Source organism: Oncorhynchus keta, chromosome 12 (assembly GCF_023373465.1).
Source record: "Oncorhynchus keta strain PuntledgeMale-10-30-2019 chromosome 12, Oket_V2, whole genome shotgun sequence".
In the NCBI taxonomy this organism is placed as follows: domain Eukaryota; kingdom Metazoa; phylum Chordata; class Actinopteri; order Salmoniformes; family Salmonidae; genus Oncorhynchus; species Oncorhynchus keta.
In genome coordinates, this window is record NC_068432.1 from 33,992,591 (window position 1) to 34,012,313 (window position 19,723).

The 19,723-nt window shown below is 40.1% G+C and overlaps 1 protein-coding gene and 1 pseudogene across 1 annotated transcript; one reads left to right on the forward strand and one right to left on the reverse strand.

Annotated features, from left to right (window-relative positions):
* The first annotated feature begins 160 nt into the window (after positions 1 to 160).
* Positions 161 to 1,509, forward strand: LOC118391812 (testis-specific serine/threonine-protein kinase 1-like; annotated as a pseudogene).
* LOC118391393 (splicing factor ESS-2 homolog) lies at positions 1,485 to 11,724 on the reverse strand. The gene is made up of 10 exons (XM_035782743.2): positions 11,250 to 11,724; positions 10,809 to 10,977; positions 10,601 to 10,693; positions 8,963 to 9,132; positions 8,683 to 8,800; positions 3,337 to 3,470; positions 3,079 to 3,181; positions 2,788 to 2,897; positions 2,588 to 2,703; positions 1,485 to 2,466 (listed from the first exon to the last, which is right to left on the reverse strand). Exons 1-10 carry the CDS (start codon positions 11,385 to 11,387, stop codon positions 2,187 to 2,189), a joined length of 1,431 nt encoding a protein of 476 aa, XP_035638636.1. The 5' UTR covers positions 11,388 to 11,724; the 3' UTR covers positions 1,485 to 2,186.
* Between the last annotated feature and the right edge of the window lie 7,999 nt (positions 11,725 to 19,723).

A 19,723-nucleotide genomic window follows, 5' to 3' on the forward strand; every position in this document is an offset into this window, starting at 1 on the left:
TAGCTAACATAACTGTATCCGTAGGGAAACAGCATTCGTTTTTGATTAATTGGTTGGTTTTTAGTGATTGCAAATTAGGCTATACTTGAATTTCAACAGAACTTCATGGACAACAGCTTTTTAAAATAATGTTCTAAACATCTTATGCATGGGTATTGAAACGTTTCATGAAATGTAATGAAAGTAATTTTTTTTATCAATTCACACATTGATTATAATTATTTTCTTAATGTATACATGTAGGCATCATATACAATTCACTAATGTTATAACATCCTTTCAGATAACATGCAATGACTGGGAAATGAGCCATGCGCCTAATGGCATACATCAATGACTGCTTTTGAGGAATTAAACATTCCATTATTACGCAAATAAACATGTAATAGAAACAAAGTTCGTAATTTCCCAAGTTAGTGATACATTATAGAATGTTAATCACACATAGGGTGTCAATAATGGTGTATTATAACATTCACCAAAATAGTTCGGGTCGTCCTATTTAGCCATGGACGACTCACTGGTGCTTAAGAAACGGGGCTATACATTAGGCATCAGTTTAGGCGAGGGTCGTACGCCAAAGTAAAATCCGCTTATTCCGAGCGTCTGAAGACCAATGTGGCAATCAAAATTATTAACAGAAAAAGGGCACCGCCGGATTGTTTTGAGAAGTTCTTGCCCCGGGAACTGGACATTCTTGCATCCCTAAACCACCCCAACATCGTCAAGACCTTCGAGATCTTCAGAAGGCAAGGTGCACATGATTATGGAGCTTGGTGTGCAAGGGGACCTACTGGAGTTCATCAAATTCAGGGGTGCCTTGCCCGAAGATTTCACCAGAAAACTGTTCAAACAGCTGTCACTTGCAATAAAAGTCACACACGCCCTAGATGTTGTTCACAGATACTTGAAATGTGAAAACCTGCTATTGGACCAAGACTTTAATCTCAAAGTGTCAGACTTTGGTTTTGCCAGGAGGATCAAATATGATGAGGATGGACAAATGATTCTCAGCAAAACGTTCTGTGGCTCTGCAGCCTATGCATCACCAGAGGTATTACAGGGGGTCCCATACAACCCCAAAGTGTATGATGTTTGGAGTATGGGGGTCATTCTATTCCCTATGATGACTCCAATATCAAGAAGATGCTGGAGATTCAGAAAGAGCATCGCAATGATTTCCCACACAGCAAAGCTGTCCCAACAGAGTACAAAGGCTTGATATATCGCATGCTTAACAACAATGTGGCCCAGAGGGTAGAGATTGACGATATCCTTGAGCATGTATGGGTGCAGTCCAAATCACATGATGGTAGTACGAGACGGGAAGATGGGCCTTCCACATCGGAAGCAGCTTGCTCCAAAAAGGAAAGGATGGGGGAAAGTAGTAAGAATCCTCATGGCAATGAGAACAAGAAAGGGGAGAAAGCAGAGGTCAAATCAGATCCAAAACCTTCAGTGGAGAGCAAAGATGCAGCTGGGACATCGAAGCACACCAAGAAAAAATAATTCCCTGAAGCAAGGAACAACATCCCTGCTGATTCCTGATGTTGAAGTCCTGGATTTATTCCACTTGAATAGTTCATAATCAATGGAACATACATATTTGTCAAGATGAACCATAGAGACTTTCGTTACATTTTTAGATGTCGAGTCTGCTATGACAAAAGTTGAGTGTCAACATTTGGGATTTACAACAAGCCAATTTTTAGGTTGAGGACTGAAAGATTAGATTGCAGAAAAAGGCATACAATAGAGGCTTACATTTGAACATATTAACAAACAAAAAAATCAACAAAGCCTCGTAACATTCACCAAGATTAAAATATCAGCCTAGGCTATGTACAATTATATCATCTCTTTGGATCCCACATATTGTAAGTTATCCAGTCTTGGAAGGTTTCTAACACAGTACATACTATGCATTTCTGTCCAACACCTTAAAAACAGTAATGACCCAGGTTTTCCAATTATCCTTGAATTCAGAGTTGGTATTATGACTCGGCCCTTCATTGTGCACAGACTGTTCCAGCCATAAAAGGCAAGTCCATAAAATCCAGGGGGAGGGCCTGAGGTGGGTTAGAGAGAAACATGGCCGGTAATTTGCTTGATGACAACTTGCTTTAAACATGTAAGAGTTCACTTCCTCAAGATAACCGTTCTCTCTCAGTTTTGCTTTACTCCAGTCAGAAGAAGTCAGATGCTTTCCTCCTCTTGGGAAGCTGCAGTAAGTCGTCTGTGATGGATGCTGGGTCCTGGGAGGCGGGGGTCCTAGCTTTGCTTGGTGTCGGAGTGCCTGAGGGAGTGGCTGGACCACCCAGGGGGGTCTTGGAGCCTGCTCCTCTGTGTGTGGGTGATGGTGTGTAGCTTGCCCTTAGAGCTTTGTCTGTGTATTTGCTGGAGGTGCGGTTTACAAGCCTCTGAAGGGCAGGAGTCAATGCTGGGCTCAGGCCTTTTGGGGTGAGACTGAAAGACAGAAATTTTGTATAACAATAGGTCATAGACTTGAGCTATGAAAAAACATGAGGTTTTGCAAATACAAAGATCAAAGCAATTTAGTTAAATAAAAACTTCAATCCGTTTTTACCTTGCCAGGTTTTCTGTGACCTTTCGCAATGCTTCTTGCTTCTTTGCCCGGTTTTTGGCGGCAGCCTCATTGGCCATTTTCAAACCCAACCTCTCTCTTCTTCCTGGTTCTGGAATCTGTGTGTCAGATTATCTCAGGTTAAGACACTACCCTGAACAAAACATTTTGGGGGGGGGGGGCTGCCAGCCATTGGCTTGTACCTTAAATGATGGGCCGATGTTCCTCTCTTGAAACGGTGAGTCAGACCCATCCAGGCGAAAGGGGGTGCTCTCTATCTCACCCCAGGTCATCAGGGGGGACTCAGCCATACCTGGTAGGACCATATCAGGTTAAGGGAGTTTAGTTTTTATGCAGTTGGGAAAGTTTTATGGAAGCCTCTCTAACAGCACCAAATGTTGGAAAAACATCTATTCTTACCCAATAACTAAGTATTTCTGATAATTATTTAGTTGTTGAGAATATTGAAAGTGATCTTGAATATAACTACTTACCTGGGGAAGGGCATGGAGTTCCTTCAAACCCATATCCATTCACGTTAGGAGAATCCTGGGCATTAAGTTCTTTGCCATCTGGGCCTACTTTACCCTGTTTGAACTGGAGATAAACACTCAGTCAGATAAATCATTCAGGATCAATCCATTTAATTTGATCTTTAGATACCATGACCTTCCTCTACTTGAAATCCCTTGACTAAAAATAGGATACAACCATTTACTTAAAACCAATAACTTGTCAGGAAAGCACTTTACCTGTGCATTGAGGGCTGCAGCCTGTTGAAGCTGGCATTTGTTAAGGGCTTTGCTGAATGGGTCTCCCACAAAGCGAGTGTTCTTGTGAATCACCTCCCTGGGTTTCTTGAAGAGTGTGTCATCATCTTGGACACCTTATTAATAAAAGATCATGAAGGTGTTCAACTCAACTTATACAATGTCAAATAATTAATCATGTACAGTGCCTTCAGAAAGTATTCACAGCCTTGACTTTTTCCACATTTTGTTGTGCAGCCCGAATTTAAAAATAATTAAATTGAGATTTGCCATCACTGGCCTTACACACAATACCCCATAATGTCAACATGAAATTATGCTTTTAGACATTTCTACAAATTAATTTTAAATGAAAAGATTAAATGTCTTGAGTCAACAAGTATTCAACCCATTTGTTATGGCAAGCTAAAAATAAGTTCAGGAGTAAAAATTAGCAATAATAGTGTTGAACATTATTTTTGAATGACTACCTCATCTCTGTACCCCACACAATTACAATTATATGTAAGGTCCCTCAGTCGAGCAGTGAATTTCAAACACAGATTCAACCACGAAGACCAGGGCCGTTTTCCAATGCCTCGCAAAGAATGGCACCCATTGGTAGATGGGTCAAATGTAAATAAACAGACAATGAATATCCCTTTGAGCAAGGTGAAGTTATTAATTACACTTTGGGTGGTGTATCAATACACCCAGTCACGACAAGGATACAGGCATCCTTCCTAATGTAGCTGCCAGAGCCTTTAAAACAGTTACGAGTTTAATGGCTGTGATAGGAGAAAACTGAGGATGAATCAACAACACAGTAGTTACTCCACAATACTAACTTAATTGACAAAGTTTAAAAAAGGAAGCCTGTAAAGAATAAAACACATTCCAAAACATGCATCCTGTTTGCTGTAAGGCACTGAATTAAACTGCAAAAAATGCAGCAAAGATATGAACTTTATGTCCTGAATACAAAGCGTTCTGTTTCGGGCAAATCCAACATAACGTCACGAGTACCCCTCTTCATATTTTCAAGTATGGTGGTGGCTGCATCATATTCTGGATATGTTTATCATCAGCAAGGACTAGGGAGTTTTTTTGTTGATAAAAGGAATAGAGCTAAGCACAGGCAAAATCCTAGAGGATAACCTGATTCCGTCTGCTTTTCGAAAGACACCGGGAGATTAATTCACCTTCCAGCAGGACAATAATCTAAAACAGAAGGCACAATATACACGAGTTTCTTACCAAGATGACACTGAATGTTCCTGAGTGGCCTACAGTAGTAGTTAGAGTTTTGACTTAAATCAGCTGGGAAATCTGGCAAGACTTGAAATGTCTAGCAGTGATCAACAACTAACTTCACAAAGCTTGAAGAATTTTAAAAAGAATGTGCAAATACCATATAATCCTGGGGCCTCATTTAATCATTCATGTCTAGGTATAAGTCTGTGCGCAATCATTTCCACACAAAGTGTCAGATTTATCAATATGAACGTTTTTTTTGAGTTTGCATACATTTACGCACTGCCATGACTATGCGTACGCACAGTGTCATGTGGTGGAACAAGGGAACTGATTTAAGTGTACAATTGGGAAAACATAAGTTGAAAATGTGTGAAATTGTGAAAGTAATAATTTAAAATGTTTTTCGATTTAATTGTATTACCATTGTGAACTCTTGCATTTGTTATGATAATCTATATAAAGTCAAGAAATTGTATTTGTCACATGTGCCAAATACTAATTCAAGTACAGTAATTTGTTAAATTAAAGGCATGTGAAAGTGAAACCATTGTTGAAATACTATAAAAGACTGCGATAATGGGAAATTGAATGAGATATGGCTGAGCTTGCTCTGTTGGAAGATTTGGCACACACTGCATTTCAGAAAGCGCATTTTTAGAGACAAGTGGTGCTTTTTTTTTTCTTCAGAAAGTACTGATTTTGCTCATCAGATATCGTTTCCCAAAACCAATCTTATAGGATCTTTGTGAGGATTTAAGACCTACTTTAGAAAAGCAAACATGCCATTGCGCTGCACATTAGTGTTATTCACACTCTGGTTTTCGACAACGGGCACTTTTCAGTGGGAGCTTGCCGATCTGCATCTCACATCCCTCGATGGATGCAATAATCAGCCAAATTGTAACATACAATTTCCATACACCATCGCAAAACAGGTTGAAGTCAAGAGGGGTTTCTATGCCATAAATGGGTTCCCAAATACCAACAGCGCAATAGACAGCACCCACATCGCCATAAAAGCACCATCCCAAAACGACTTCAACTAGGCTATGTGAACAGAAAAGGCTTTCACTCTTAATGTGCAGGAGATCTATACTTGAACATAACATAGCCACCACATTCACATGTTGTGGCCAGGTGGAACGCACGACTCATTCATTCTGCAAAACAGCAATGTTGGCCTATACGCCTACACGAGGGAGCGAAAGAGAATGGATGTCTTATTGGTGAGTGTTGCCTATTCATTTGAAGTATGTTTGCCATAGAGCCCCACAGTGGATGTGTCATAATACCCATAAAACCTAGTGGTCAAACAGGGAAATGTTTCCAATCGTTTTACCCATATATTCGACTTTATTTACTCAGATTCGAAAAATGCTAATTAGCATCAAAGTAAACATAATGCAAAACTACAAAACTCTGCACGTCATCTCTTGCTGACACCTTTGCTAACAGGTATTATGTCAATTTTTAAAAAGTGCACAAGACAGTTAAAACCCCTTCAGGATTGGTGGGTCCCCTGTGGAACGGTTGAGCCAATGTAGGCTAATGTGATTAGCATGAGGTTGTAAGTAACAAGAATATTCCTAGGACATAGACGTATCTGATAATGGCATAAAGCTTAAATTCTTGTTACTCTAACTGCACTGTCCAATTTACAGTAGCTATTACAGTGAAATAATACCATGTTCTTGTTTGAAGAGAATGCACAGTTTTGAACATGAAAAGTTAATAATAAACAAATTAGGCACATTTGGGTAGTCGTTTTGAACAGAAATGCAATGGTTCATTGGATCAGTTGTAAACAGTGCGCACACTGCTGTCATCTAGTGGCCAAAATCTAAATTGCACCTGGGCTGGAATAATACATTATACCCTCTCTTGCATTTCAAAGATGGTACAAAACATTTTATTTTTTACGTTTGTTTTCTTCTTTGTATTATCTTTTACCAGATATAATGTGTTATATTCTCCTACATTCCTTTCACATTTCCACAAACTTCAAAGTGTTTCCTATCAAATGGTACCAAGAAAATGCATATCCTTGATTCAGGGCCTGAGCTATAGGCAGTTAGATTTGGGTATGTCATTTTAGGTGAAAATTGAAAAAAAGGGTCTGATCCTCTTAACAGAATAATCCATTTAAAGAAATGTAGCCAATTGAATCATTACTATTTTTAACTAACATTAGATGTTAATAATCTCTTGATTAACTTTTGCCATGATTTGGCAGTCTCACCCAGCTCATCATGGCATTTGTAGTTCTTTATGATAGCCACAGTAGCAGCTAATGATCATTTCATTTTTGGGATGTAAATACAGGCGACTATATTGATAAGTCACCTTGCCACGGTTATCAAAACATCACGCCAGGGTTAGCCTAAACAAAACACAGCCCTTATTTGAAGTGTTTCTAAAATCCCCCATGGGAAAAATTATTGGAACCATTTCAATTTGACCGCTAGGTTTTATAGGTATTATGACTCCTACTATGGTACTTTATTGCTAAAACAACTTGAATTGTCCTGATGGTTCTCTCTTTGAAGCTATGTTTTTATTTGTACTGGTCAAGCAACAACTGACTTTTTGGTTGTACTCAGACACTAGCACCTCTAATCCAGTAGATTTTACATCTAGCTTTTTTTGCTTGCACTGTTGTGTTTCATGGTACGTCATTGTATATTTTGTACATTTTGTACTATTTAATGAAGCTGCCAGTTGAGGACTTGTGAGGGGTCTGTTTCTCAACCTAGACACTAATGTACTTGTCCTCTTGCTCAGTTGTGCACCGGGGCCTCCCACTCCTCTTTCTATTCTGGTCAGAGCCAGTTTGCGCTGTTCTGTGAAGGGAGTAGTACACAGCGTTGTACGAGATCTTCAGTTTCTTGGCAATTTCTCGCATGGAATAGCCTTCATTTCTCAGAACAAGAATAGACTGACGAGTTTCATAAGAAAGTACTTGGTTTCTGGACATTTTGAGCCTGTAATCAAACCCACAAATGTTGATGTTCCAGATACTCAACTAGTCTTAAAAAAAAGGCCAGTTTTATTGCTTCTTTAATCAGAACAACAGTTTTCAGCTGTGCTAACATAATTGCAAAAGGGTTTTCTAAATGATCAATTAACCTTTTTTAAATTATAATCTTGGATTAGCTAACACAACGTGCCATTGGAAGACAGGAGTGATGGTTGCTGATAATGTGCCTCTGTACACCTATTTAGATATTCCATTAAAAAATCTGCCGTTTCCAGCTACAATAGTAATTTACAACATTAACAATGTCTACACTGTTTTTCTGATAAATTTGATGTTATTTTAAATGGACAAAAAAAGTGCTTTTCTTTCAAAAACAATGACATCTCCAAGTGACCCTAAACTTTTCAACAGTAGTGTATGTAAATGAGATATTTCTGTATTTCAATTTAAATACATTTTTCTTGAGTGGATGGTCATAATTGCAAATAATTTGCCGACAGTAAATTGACCACACGAAGCCGAAACAGGTATGAAACACAGCTAAACCCCTCAAACCTTGCTTACATTTGTATACGATCACGTCTCTCTTATGTGAGGGAATACTTTAACAGATTTCATGAATTAAAATCACTGATTATGATTATGTTGTTGGATGTAATAAATTGAGAACAACAAAAAAACAATCGTTTTTTTTTTGCTCAGAAAACTTGGGGGACCAAATAAAACCACCCACAGGGACAAATTTGGCCCGTGGGCCGCCAGTTGAGGAACCCTGGTCTATAGTATAGTGTTTGTATGTGTGACTTCGTGGCTTTATGCACCCTATTCAAACCAGATTATAATAAAGCGGCAGGGTCGCCTAGTGGTTAGAGCGTTGGACTAGTAACCGGAACGTTGCAAGTTCAAACCCCAAAGCTGACATGGTACAAATCTGTTGTTCTGCCCCTGAACAGGCAGTTAACCCACTGTTCCTAGGCCGTCATTGAAAATAAGAATTTGTTCTTAATTAACTGACTTGCCTGGTTAAATAAAGGTAATAAAAAAAATAAACAATAAAAAGCAAGATAACAGGTAGGTTTATCATGCAGGAAAATAATTGTTTGGCTCATCCTCACCCTCTGGATAGTACATAAGGGCATTCTTTGCTTTGTACTCCCAGGTCTCCAGTCCTGCCTTTACACACTCAAGGGCCTGCTTCTCAGATGAAGGAAGTGCAAGGTTTTCTTCATGCCGCTAAAAATCAGAAACATGCTGTTATAACATATCTGTTAATTGAAGGAGAAAATATAAATTGTTTTCAACTCATGAAATAACACCCTAGGAGCATTACATACTACAGCATTTGAGTAGTGTGCAATTCACATGTGATCAAATGAGAGATTATGGCAAGTGTACCTGTTTAAATTCAGCCTCTGCCTCATACAACCACGCATGCCTCAACTTTTCCTTGTCTTCTGCCAGAACCATGATCTGCTCAAAGGATGCATTATCCTCGCTTGTGTTCTTAGCCAAGAAGCGATCAAGACAGGGCAGCTCTTTCTCTTCCTCGTCTCCTTCCTTGTTCACTACAAACACACAACATCAACAAACACAGCGAATACATCTTACTGCTGAAATTGAGTTCTTTACATAGCACTATATAAGAAATCAACGACCAATTACCACTAGATCATAACAGCTGGAATACCTATATTCTAAATAGTCTTGAGAGCCATTGTAAAGTTGGGTGTCCTTAAGCTAAGCATACATTATATGACAACAAAAATCTTTAAATTGGGGGAGCAGTTACATTATGCGAACTCTCGGCATAATCTTGTAATCCTAAAGTCTGCAATTGGTGTGCTCATATGACATGAGTTTGCTTACTTACGGGCGCTTTCCAACAATGCAGAGAGAAAGAAAATAGAGAAATAATAGAAAAGTAAAACACGCAATAGTAACAATAAATACACAGCGAGTAATGATAACTTGGCTATATACAAGGGGTACCAGTACCAAGTCGATGTGCTGGAGTACGAGGTAAATATGTACATATAACCAGGAATAAGTGGCAGATAATGAAGTAGCAGCAGCGTATGTGAGGAATCAAAAGTTAGTGCTGAAAGGGTTAATGCAGATAGTTAAATAGTTAACCAAAAAGCTACCCGGACTAACTATTTAGCAGTCTTATGGGATGGCTTGGGAGTACAAGCTGTCCAGGGTCCTGTTGGTTCCAGCCTTGGTGGATCGGTACCGCTTGTCATGCGGTAGTAGAGAAAACAGTCTATGACTTGGGTGGCAGGAGTCTGACCATTTTTAGGGGTTTCCTCTGACACCGCCTGGTATAGAGGTCCTGGACGGCAGGTAGCTCATTGATGTACAGGGCCGTACACACTACCCTCTGTAGCGCCTTGCAGTTGCCATACCAAGCGGTGATGCTGCCAGACAAGATGCTCTCAATGGTGTAGCTGTATAACTTTTTGAGGATCTGAGGGCCCATGCCAAATCTTTTCAGCCTCCTGAGGGGGAAAAGGTGTTGTCGTGTTCTCTTCACAACTGCGTTGGTGTGTGTGGACCACGATAGATTCTTAGTGATGTGGACACAGAGGAACTTGAAGTTCGACCCGCTCCACTACAACACCGTTGATGTGGATGGGGGCGTGTTCTGCCCTCTTCCTCCTATAGTCCATGATCAGCTCCTGTCAAGTATAGACACTTGACAGCTGGTCAGCGCACCCCTTCACTACACAAGATATGACCAAAAATGTCTGGTATGCCAAAATTATTTTTTATTTATAAATAATAAACAAATCAGGACCTAATATGCTTATCAGGAAAGCGCCAGAACCCAAATCGCACATCTTTCAATCGCTCACATTATGCGACCTACAACGTCTTGGTCGGCACCTACAACTTTTAGGATTTACCTGTGATCCCAGAAATTAGTTGTGGATCGCAAATCATTGCAAAATTAAATTTTTAAATTGTGAAAGGTGTGGCTAACTTTAGACAGAGTAGTGTCATTTTCAGTCACCCTGGTGAACAGGAACTTACCCACCACGTCTGTTCCTTTCTTGTTTTTGCCCAGTACAGAAGAGGGAGACTCAGGACAACCCTCTGGTGTCTCAAAGGAAGCTGGAGTAACATCTAAACAAACGAGTGGTTGGCATATTATTATGGCACCACTGCTGCATTCATAGACAACCAGTACATTATGTGGAAAAGAGTTTCCTTGACACAATTTACTTATCACCTTACTCACATGGGGCAGTGGAGCGTGGTGTGGACTTGGCTAAAGATGACCCGTACTTAATGGATATTTCCCTCATCTTCCCAAGATCCCCATTTTCCTCAGCTTCGAGGTAGTCCTTCTGTGCATGTAACTTGGTCACATCTGGGAAAAAGTCCCTCTGGATGATCTTCTCTAAACTCTGTTGAAAGTCATACAAAACAGACAAGTTAGGAAGACATTGGCAACTATCAACACGGCCTAGCCCCAACACACACAGCACATACTAAACAATGCGGTTGTATGTATAACATCACCACTATGTTTGTTAAATCACATTTATCTGTATTGACCTTAACTTAGATTTGCAGCAACACTGTAAACCTCCTGTATTATTAGACAGCTGCAGGTAGGCTAAAATGAGCACTGGCTAACTAGCTAGCTTAGCTGTCTGTTCCACAACGTTAACGTTACCTCTATGTAGTTTTCTTCATCAAGAACCTTTCGGTTTGTTTTCTTTGTTTCCTCGGGTGGCTGTCGAAGAGCAACTGTTGTGACAGGATTAGCTGGGACAAGGGTTCCAGACATCAGCGCCTTTCCAAATCCTTCCATTGTCGGTCGCTAGAATAAGTTAACGAAATGGTCTCTGGTGGCCTTGACTTCTCTGTTAGCTAGCAAGCCAAACAAAACCTTGCTGAATGTAAATAATCCCGTTATAAACTAAAAAGAGCCTCTGAAAATAGAAGCGTATGAATACCTTAATTTAATTCACGTGGTTATATCAATAGTTCTTAGTTGACGTATTGCTAATCAAGGAACGTCATTGGGAGAATGTACACGCGTGACGTCACCAGAAATGTCTGGCGTTTTTAGAATTAATCTAGCCTCATTATTGCATTGGATGCAAAGTATCCAAAAATGACTTCACGGTGGACATATCCGGCATAATCTTCTAGTTTTCCAGGTTTCGCACACTAAATGCTGTTCTTTTTTGTCGCCTCCACTTCGCTCTTCGGTTTTTAAACCACACCTATCGAAATCAAATCAAATTAAGATACATTGACTACACGTTTTAAACGTAATAAAACAAACTGATTTAAAAGCGGACAAAAAGAAACACGTAGCTGCCTACCTCTACTCGCTCTTCGTGTAAATGAGTACTCAGTGCTAGTTTTTCCCGCGTCTTCACATCTGGATACTGGTTCTGAAGGAACAGCTCTTCCAGAGCGTCCAGCTGATCCTCCGTGAATATGGTGCGGTGTCGCCGGGTGCGCCTCTGGACCTGACTGAAGGACTGCTCCTCTCTGTGTGTATTTCCTCCTGGCCTGCATGGCTCCGGAAACATTCTTCTGGACCATGCATATTGGCACGCTGAATTAAAATAACTTTACATGTAAGTGTTTTTATTTTTTAATAATATTTTTTTCTCACAACAAACATACACATACGAACAACAACGTACAAATTTACATTTAAGTGTTTTAGGCACATTGATTTAAAGAACATTGATTTCAGATCAAAGCATGAACATATAGGCATTCATGGCTAATGGGAAAAACAACTGAACTGCTTTAAACATCATCATTAAACAAACATATATTGCGAGAGTAAAATGAAGCGTGATCCTAGTGTCAAAATTGTCGTAGGTTTAAGTCTTACTTTCAGGAGGATAGTCAGCCTGGAACACCTCTCCGCAGTGGGAGCAGTAGCAGCAGCATGAACAGGTGTGCTGTGGATGTTCTATGTGGCTCCCAGCAGTAATACTCTCTGATCTTGCTCCATCCTCACTTGGTACAGGGTTGTGGGTGGCACCAGACTGCCTACTCTCCTCACTGTTACTTGGAAATCTGTTCAGTATACTGTCAATGGTGAATGGAAACTTCTGTCTCTCCATCCTACTTGACCCCTCCATGACAAGCTTTCTGCCCAAAGAATTCACTTGAAATTCAAACTAGTGTTTAAAGTGCCAAGGCATCCAGTTAATGCATCTGGGTGAAGCATATGCCATACAGTAATCCTCTCCCTTCTCCACTGTGCTCAACGACAGACCCACTCGTTCTCATTTTATAAGAGAAATTTAACAAAGAAAAAGAAAAAGCAAAAAACATAATCCGCCTATAGACCAGACACATATAAAATGTTTGAGACTTAATTCCCAACTAATCTGGGCAGTTTGGTGAGGGTGTTAGGGGGGATGGGAGATTCAGCTAATCTGGCCCCATTGCTTTGCTTTCGGAAAAATAAATCAGATTTCACTGTATTAAATTAGGGGTACAGAGCTTCTAAGATCCTTATTGTTGTGGTTTTAGAGAAAGAGATCGCTTGGTATTAGAAACATGGACTTATAGATGAACCTTTTGGTGTGACCAAGGACCTATTGGGGATTTGCCCCTGAATTCCTTTCTTCACAACACTTGCAGTCCTCGTTTGTTTGAGTTCACCATCAAAATTCACACAGTTCTATTTATTTTCTATACATTTAGAGGGATTCACCATTTAAATACAAAACAGCAGAGTTTATATCCCTAGTTTTCAATCAATCTGAATCATACAGTTCCAATACGAAGGTCTACGACTTATTGATCCTTTGTACAGAGACAATTGAATTTTGTCATTTTTGTTGTCACAGCACCCATCCTCACCACACAAAACACAAGCAGGCTGGGAGTAGCAAGGATCAGCTGCAGAGCAGCCGGCATTCAGCATTTTCCAGCATAACAGCCATTCACAAAGGGAGCATATTCAGAGATGAAACATCAGTCAAAATGTACAGGTATAGATAGCCAAGGCTTCTGACAATCTCTCTTTTAGTATTCACAGCATGAGTACTGGGCCTTATCTATGAAGTGCAGTCATTCAGTCTGACTTCTCTGACAATGTGCACTGCTGAGGTGAATCTATTACAGGTTGTATTTATTCTCCAACAAATCCTTTGATTTCATATGAGGCAACACACCTTTTTATCAAGGAATTAATGGATTTTCAGAATCTGTCCTAAGCTCCTCAGATAAGGGGTGTTTGAAAACAGATAACAATAAACACCACCACATCCCTTTCACTGGGGTTTAATAGCCAGCAGATTGTTGATGTATAGTTTTTTGAGCTGTTGAGATAGCTATCTCTGGTCTTTGTGATTTTTCAAAGGAAGACATTGTATCACATCCACATTGGTTCACGGGTGTTAAGTTCATTACCAGGGATTAGTATGATAAAAGCACATTATATTGTTGTTGTCAAAGGCACTATTGGTGTGTAAAAACATAGAATCTGGAAAACATACAAAAAAATGAGAGAACATTTTTGCAGTTTTTCAGCAAAGTACCTGCAATTCTACCCATTTTGTAATTACCTATGCCATGATAATACAATATCTGAGAGAGAATGACTAAACTAATCAATAGGTTTCCCCTGGAGGTCAGGGTCCCTGGGGATGTTCCCTGCGTGCCCAGTCGGTATTCAGCCATAACTACTACAAGTTTGGAAAGGCTAGACTAACTAAACATATATATATATATATATATACACTACCGTTCAAAAGTTTGGGGTCACTTAGAAATGTCCTTGTTTATGAAACAAAAGCACATTTCTTGTCCATTAAAATAACATAAAATTGATGTGTAAAACAGTGTAGACATTGTTAATGTTGTAAATTACTATTGTAGTTGGAAACGGCAGATTTTTAAAAAAAAAATGTAATATCTACATAGGTGTACAGAGGCCCATTATCAGAAACCATCACTCCTGTGTTCCAACGGTACGTTGTGTTAGCTAATCCAAGTTTTTCATTTTAAAAGTCGAATTCATCGTTATAAAACCCTTTTGCAATTATGTAAATACTAAAGAAGCAATACAACTGGCCTTCTTTAGACTAGTTGAGTATCTGTAGCATTAGTATTTGTGGGTTCGATGACAGGCTCAAAATGTCCAGAAACAAATAACTTTCTTCTGAAACTCGTCAGTCTATTCTTGTTCTGAGAAATTAAGACTTTTCCATGTGAGAAATTGCCAAGAAACTGAAGATCTCGTACAACGCTGTGTACAACTCCCTTCACAAAACAGCACAAACTGCCTCTAACCAGACACTCCTGTGGCGGGCCGGGCGCAGTGCGCGCTAACCAAGGTTGCCAGATGCACGGTGTTTCCTCGACACATTGGTGCGGCTGGCTTCCGGGTTGGGTGCGTGCTGTGTTAAGAAGCAGTGCGGCTTGGTTGGGTTGTGTATCAGAGGACGCATGACATTCAACCTTCATCTCTCCCGAGCCCGTACGGGAGTTGTAGCTCCAGACAAGATAGTGGCTACTAAAACAATTGGATACCACGAAATTGGGGAGAAAACAGGGTAACAAAAGAGAAACAGATGTCCTCAAGTCCTCAACTGCCAGCTTAATTAAATACATTAATACATTAAATATGTCAACAGTGAAGAGGCGACTCCGGAATGCTTGCCTTTGTTGTTAACTGACCTGAAATGTTTGTCTAAAATGACATGCCCAAATCTAACTACCTGTAGCTCAGGACCTGAAGCAAGGATATTCTTGATACCATTTGAAAGGAAACACTTTGAAGTTTGTGGAAATGTGAAATTAATATAGGAGAATAACACATTAGATCTGGTAAAAGATAATACAATGAAAAAAACATGTTTTGTTTGTTCCATCATCTATGAAATGCAAGAGATAATCTGATTTAGGACTCTAGGCACAATTTAGATTTTGTCCACTAGATGGGAACAGTGTACGTGCAAAGTTTTAGACTGATCCCATGAACCATTGTATTTCTGTTCAAAATGTTGTATCAAGTCTGCCTAAATGTGCCTAATTGGTCAATATATACATTTTCAAGTTTTTGCTACTCTCCTCAAACAATAGCATTGTATGTTTTCACTGTAATAGCTACTGTAAATTGGACAGTGTAGTTAGATTAACAAGAATTTATGCTTTCTGTCCATATAAGATATGTCGATGTCCTGGGAAATGTTCTTGTTACTTACAACGTCGTGCTAATCACATTAGCGCACGTTAGCTCAGCCGTCCCGAGGGTGGAACACCGATCCTGTAGATCCTTAATTAAATAAAGGTTCAATAAAAAATAAATGATATAAATAAAAATGGTTGAATCCTGCAAAGAAACCACTACTAAAGGACACCAATAATAAGAAGAGACTTGGACCAAGAAACACGAGCATTGGTCTGATGAGTCCAAATTTGAGATTTTCTGTTCCAACGTCCGTTTCTTTGTGAGAAGCATAGTTGTTGAACGAATAATCGGTTTCCACCGTGAAGCATGGAGGAGGTGTGATGGTGCGGGGGTGCTTTGCTGGTGACACTGTCTGCGATTTATTTAGAATTCAAACAAGCATGGCTACCACAGCATTCTGCAGCGATAATCCATCCCATCTGGATTGCGCTTCGTGGAACTATAATTTGTTTTTCAACAGGACAATGACCCCAAAACACAGCTCCAGGCTGTGTAAGGGTTATTTGACCAAGGAGACTGATGGAGTGCTGCATCAGATGACATGGCCTCCACAATCACCTGACCTCAACCCAATTCAGATGGTTTGGGATGAGTTGGACCGCAGAGCGGAAGAAAAGCAGCCAACAAGTGCTCAGCATATGTGGCAAGTCCTTCAAGACTGTTGAAAAAGCATTCCTCATGAAGCTAGTTGAGAGAATGCCAAGAGTGTGCAAAGCTGTCATAAAGGCAAATGGTAGCTACAGTGAAGAATCTAAAATCTAAAATATATTTTGATTTGTTTAACACTTTTTTGGTTACTACATGATTCTATATTTGTTATTTCATAGTTTTAATGTCTTCACTATTATTCTACAATGTAGAAAATAGTACAAATAAAGACAAATCCTTGAATGAGTAGGTGAGTCCAAACATTTGACTGCTACTGTGTGTATACAGTGCCTTGCGAAAGTATTCGGCCCCCTTGAACTTTGCGACCTTTTGCCACATTTCAGGCTTCTAACATAAAGATATAAAACTGTATTTTTTTGTGAAGAATCAACAACAAGTGGGACACAATCATGAAGTGGAACGACATTTATTGGATATTTCAAACGTTTTTAACAAATCAAAAACTGAAAAATTGGGCGTGCAAAATTATTCAGCCCCCTTAACTTAATACTTTGTAGCGCCACCTTTTGCTGCGATTACAGCTGTAAGTCGCTTGGGGTATGTCTCTATCAGTTTTGCACATCGAGAGACTGACATTTTTTCCCATTCCTCCTTGCAAAACAGCTCGAGCTCAGTGAGGTTGGATGGAGAGCATTTGTGAACAGCAGTTTTCAGTTCTTTCCACAGATTCTCGATTGGATTCAGGTCTGGACTTTGACTTGGCCATTCTAACACCTGGATATGTTTATTCCATTGTAGATTTAGCTTTATGTTTTGGATCATTGTCTTGTTGGAAGACAAATCTCCGTCCCAGTCTCAGGTCTTTTGCAGCCTCCATCAGGTTTTCTACCAGAATGGTCCTGTATTTGGCTCCATCCATCTTCCCATCAAATTTAACCATCTTCCCTGTCCCTGCTGAAGAAAATCAGGCCCAAACCATGATGCTGCCACCACCATGTTTGACAGTGGGGATGGTGTGTTCAGGGTGATGAGCTGTGTTGCTTTTACACCAAACATAACGTTTTGCATTGTTGCCAAAAAGTTCAATTTTGGTTTCATCTGACCAGAGCACCTTCTTCCACATGTTTGGTGTGTCTCCCAGGTGGCTTGTGCCCAATTTTTCAGTTTTTGAATTGTTAAAAAAGTTTGAAATATCCAATAAATGTCGTTCCACTTCATGATTGTGTCCCACTTGTTGTTGATTCTTCACAAAAAAATACAGTTTTATATCTTTATGTTTGAAGCCTGAAATGTGGCAAAAGGTCGCAAAGATCAAGGGGGCCGAATACTTTCGCAAGGCACTGTATATACAGTGGGGAGAACAACTATTTGATACACTGCCGATTTTGCAGGTTTTCCTACTTACAAAGCACGTAGAGGTCTGGAATTTTTATCATAGGTACACTTCAACTGTGAGAGAAAAAAATCCAGAAAATCACATTGTATGATTTATAAGTAATTCATTTGCATTCTATTGCATGACATAAGTATTTGATACATCAGAAAAGCAGAACTTAATATTTGGTACAGAAACCTTTGTTTGCAATTACAGAGATCATACGTTTCCTGTAGTTCTTGAGCAGGTTTGCACACACTTGATCAGGGATTTTGTCCCACTCCTCCATACAGACCTTCTCCAGAACCTTCAGGTTTCGGGGCTGTCGCTGGGCAATACAGACTTTCAGCTCCCTCCAAAGATTTTCTATTGGGTTCAGGTCTGGAGACTGGCTAGGCCACTCCAGGACCTTGAGATAATTCTTACGGAGCCACTCCTTAGTTGCCCTGGCTGTGTGTTTCGGGTCATTGTCATGCTGGAAGACCCAGCCACGACCCATCTTCAATGCTCTTACTGAGGGAAGGAGGTTGTTGGCCAAGATCTCACGATACATGGCCCCATCCATCCTCCCCTTAATACGGTGCAGTCGTCCTGTCCCCTTTGCAGAAAAGCATCCCCAAAGAATGATGTTTCCACCTCCATGCTTCACGGTTGGGATGGTGTTCTTGGGGTTGTACTCATCCTTCTTCTTCCTCCAAACACGGCGAGTCGAGTTTAGACCAAAAAGCTCTATTTTCGTCTCATCAGACCACATGACCTTCTCCCATTCCTCCTCTGGATCATCCAGATGGTCATTGGCAAACTTCAGACGGGCCTGGACAGGCGCTGGCTTGAGCAGGGCGACCTTGCGTGCGCTGCAGGATTTTAATCCATGACGGCGTAGTGTGTTACTAATGGTTTTCTTTGAGACTGTGGTCCCAGCTCTCTTCAGGTCATTGACCAGGTCCTGCCGTGTAGTTCTGGGCTGATCCCTCACCTTCCTCATGATCAATGATGCCCCACGAGGTGAGATCTTGCATGGAGCCCCAGACCGAGGTTGATTGACCGTCATCTTGAACTTCTTCCATTTTCTAATAATTGCGCCAACAGTTGTTGCCTTCTCACCAAGCTGGTTTTCTATTGTCCTGTAGCCCATCCCAGCCTTGTGCAGGTCTACAATTGTATCCCTGATGTCCTTACACAGCTCTCTGGTCTTGGCCATTGTGGAGAGGTTGGAGTCTGTTTGATTGAGTGTGTGGACAGGTGCAGTTAATACAGGTAATGAGTGGAGAACAGGAGGGATTCTTAAAGAAAAACTAACAGGTCTGTGAGAGCCAGAATTCTTACTGGTTCGTAGGTGATCAAATACTTATGTCATGCAATAAAATGCAAATGATTTACTTAAAAATCATACAATGTGATTTTTCTGGATTTTTGTTTTAGATTCCGTCTTTCACAGTTGAAGTATACCTATGATAAAAATGACAGACCTCTACATGCTTTGTAAGTAGGAAAACCTGCAAAATCGGCAGTGTGTCAAATACTTGTTCTCCCCACTGTGTATCTTCGGAAAGTATTCAGATCCCTTGATTTTTTTCCCACATTTTGTTACGTTACATCCTTGTTCTAAAATTGATTACATTTGTTTTTTTCCTCATGAATCTACACACAATACCCCATAATGAGAATGTGAAAACAGTTTTTTAGAAATGTTTGTAAATATATCAGAAATAAAAAAACTTGAAATTGAGTTCAAATGCATCCTGTTTCCATTGATCATCCTTGAGATGTTTCTACAACTTGATTGGCGTCCACCTGTGATGAAAGCAATTGATTAGACATGATTTGGAAAGGCACACACCTGTCTATAGAAGGTCCCACAGTTGACAATGCATGTCGGAGCAAAAACCAAGCCATGAAATCGAAGGAATTGTCCGTAGAGCTCTGAGACAGGATTGTGTCAAGGCACAGATCTGGGGAAGGTACCAAATAATTTCTGCAGCATTGA